At 66.3% G+C, this 3,183-nt stretch overlaps 1 protein-coding gene across 1 annotated transcript; it reads left to right on the forward strand.

Moving 5' to 3' along the window:
* The first annotated feature begins 1,788 nt into the window (after positions 1 to 1,788).
* On the forward strand, positions 1,789 to 2,940 carry LOC103061472 (G protein-coupled receptor 12-like). The gene has a single exon (XM_007442419.2). The coding sequence runs from the start codon at positions 1,789 to 1,791 to the stop codon at positions 2,938 to 2,940; it is 1,152 nt and encodes a 383-aa protein (XP_007442481.2).
* The last annotated feature ends 243 nt before the right edge of the window (positions 2,941 to 3,183 follow it).

Consider the following 3,183-nt stretch of genomic DNA (forward strand, 5'->3'; position numbering starts at 1 on the left):
AGCCAGACTGAAATAGCTGACCTTGGAGAAGGGGGGGGGGGGACGCGTCCCAGCAAGCTCATGAATGAACTTCCAGAGGACGGTCACGCGTGGCTCCGCGGGCGCGCTTCTTCCGCGCCTTGGTGCCGGTGCGTACGGGCGCCCCTGGGAAGAGCGGGCGGGGGGAGAGCGAGAAAGACGCCCTGGTTGTTATTCTGATCACGGGCGCCTCTGATTCACAGCCTTGGAGCCGGTCATGAATAGAAGCGAAGACTTTTGACGTCAGAGGGGAGATTTATCAGCAGACCCAGAGGGCCAAGAATATTCAGAGCTGCCGGGCTGCCCGCGATCTGCCAGCCTCCCTGGCCATGCTCGCCAGGGAAGGACGCGCGGATTGCAACCAAGACTGAACGAGCGGGGAGGGGAGAAGAAAGCCGTACCCGAGATTGCCCCACGCCTTGGAAGTCCAGGTAAAGACAGGCCGATCTCAAGCGCCCCCCAGACCCGACGGAGCACTTCCATGCGGCCGCCCCTAGCCCGGCGCGCGGCTGTGTCCGCGCCTCCCCATCCCTCGCAAGATCGCAGCCAGGTGGAGGGGCACTCTCGCTGCGCGCAGGCGGAAGGCGAGCACTTGGCCGGCGCGGTGGGCCTTTTTGGGTTTTCACGTTGCCCCACCAACAGCCGCCAAAGCCCCCTAACCCATCCGCCACCCGTCTGCGGGGTCCCGCGGGAGCGTCCTGGTCCGGGCCGCCCCATTCTCAAAGAAACAGAGGGAGACCGCTGCGATGGCTGGGGCGGGGGCGGCAAAGACCCTGAAATGGGGCGCAGGTCAGATTTGCAGGGACGGAGAAGCAGCGGCGCGTCGTCTTCGCGCCAGCGGGGAAGGCGGCGGGCGAGTGCGGGTGGCCTGCCGGGGCGGGAAGCCTTCTTTAAAACGGGCTTGTTGCGGCGGCTGAGATTCGGGAGGCTTGTGGGCGTCGCCAGGTTGGGAGAGGCGAGCCGCAGCTGCGGAGCCGACCTGATGCCTTCCGTACTGTGGGTATGGGAGGAAGAGAGCCATTCCTTTATAGCGACATCCAACCGTCGCTGTGCCGCTATAGCCGTAGTGAAGACAGCCTTTAGGAAGCTAGACGTGAGGGGAGTGGAGGCTGTCTCCCATCACTGGGAAGCATCTGCTTTCCACTCAAGCGATTAAGAGTCTCTCGAGTTCTGGGAGAAAGAGAGCAAGGAGATCTTGGCCATTATGGGATGCTTTTCCTACCCTTTGGCTGCAGCTAAAAACGGAGTTGGTGATGATGTCACTGCCTCTGCATCCGCCGGGAAGGGGGATACCTGCTTCCCCACTCTTGTCAAGATCTCCACAAGTGTCGGATTACAGGTCCCATCCTCCCCGGCAGACATGAAGGGAGTAGTGATCCAACACTTCTGGAGGGGGGCAGATGGGGGAAGACCAGGGAGAAAGAAAGAGGAAAAGGATAAGAACTCGTCCCAAGGTGGAAAATTCGCCTTCTGAAGGAGAAAAAGCGAGCGGGCCACGTTGTAAAAAGCCGGGAGCCCGAAAATCGGCCTCCTTCAAGGAGGCGTCTGCCCGCGACTTGGAAGGAAGAAGATCCAAAGGAAGGAGGGGAGGGGAGGGGAGGGGAGGGGGGTGCAGGGAAGGAGGGCTCGGCTTCTGCCTGCCACTGCGGGTGCTTTTTGAGGGGGGCCGTCCCGGGGGTGCGGTGCAGGGAGCAAGGAGATGGCCGAGGCCCTTCGGCCCCCCCGCGCCTTCCCCCTCTGACTTTCCCGGCCTTTCTTCCTCCCGCAGCGATGATCCACAGCCTGGCCGCCGCCGCCGCCGCCATGGAAGAGCAGCTGCGCCAGCAGCAGCAGCAGCAGCAGCAGCAGCGGCTTCTGGTGCTCCTCAACGCCTCCTCCCGGCCTCTAGCCAGCCTCTGGCCCCCCACCCACGCCTCCGCCGCCGCGGGGAGCCCCGCCGCCGGCCTGTCGCCCGCCAGCGCCACCGCCACCGCGGCCGGAGGGGAGGCGGCGGGCGGCGGCGGCGGAGACGCGGCCGCCGCCGTGGCCGCCGCCGGCGCGGTAAGCCCCTGGGACGTCGCGCTGTGCGCCGCCGGGACAGTGATGGCCGGCGAGAACGCGCTGGTGCTGGCCGTGCTCTTCTACGCACCCAGCCTGCGGGCGCCCCCCTTCCTGCTGATCGGCAGCCTGGCGCTGGCGGACCTGCTGGCTGGGCTGGGACTGGTGGTCAACTTCGGCGTGCGGTACCTGCTGCAGCCGCCCAGCGAGGCGGCGACGCTGAGCGCGGCCGGGCTGCTGCTGGCCGCCTTCTCGGCCTCGGTCTGCAGCCTGCTGGCCATCACCGTCGACCGCTACCTGTCGCTCTCCAACGCGCTCACCTACCACTCGGAGCGCACGCGGACCTTCACCGCCGCCGCGCTGCTGCTGCTCTGGCTGGCCTGCCTGGCCGTCGGGCTCCTCCCGCTGCTGGGCTGGAACTGCCTGCGCCAGCCCGGCGCCTGCAGCGTCCTGCGGCCCGTCACCAGGGACAACGCCGCCGTGCTGGCCGTGGCCTTCCTGCTCCTCTTCGCCCTCATGCTGCAGCTCTACGGGCAGATCTGCCGCATCGCCTGCCGGCACGCCCAACAGATCGCCGTCCAGCACCAGTTCATCGCCAGCGCGCAGGCCACCTCTACGCGCAGGGGACTCTCCACCCTCTCGCTCATCCTGGGCACCTTCGCCCTCTGCTGGGTGCCCTTCGCCATCTACTCCCTAGTGGCCGACGCCTCCTACCCGCCCGTCTACACCTACTCCTTGGCCCTGCCGGCCGCCTGCCACTCGCTGCTCAACCCCGTCGTGTACGCCTTCCGCAACCCCGAGATCCAGAAGTCGCTGTGGCTGGCCTGCTGCGGCTGCAGCCCGGCCGGCCTCTCCTCCCGACCCCGGACGTCCAGCGACGTGTAGAGGTGGGCTGGGCGAGAGGCCGCTGAAGCCAACGCCCCGCCGCCCCCGCCGCCCCCTCCCCCGTCTCCTTCTGGACTCTCGCCTCCCGACTCCCCGCAGGAGGAAGGAAGGAAGGAAGGAAAACCCAGCGCAGAAGCACGCAACGGCCAACTTTCTGGGGAGCGAAACCCGAGGTCGAGGGGAAGGCAATCCCAGAGAGTTATTTTCTTACAAAAGGATTGGATTTTGATAAAACAGACGCAA

This window comes from Python bivittatus, unplaced genomic scaffold (genome assembly GCF_059951505.1).
Source record: "Python bivittatus isolate LINGU-HERP-01145 unplaced genomic scaffold, Pbiv_v1 ctg000790_np1212, whole genome shotgun sequence".
Lineage (NCBI taxonomy): Eukaryota > Metazoa > Chordata > Lepidosauria > Squamata > Pythonidae > Python > Python bivittatus.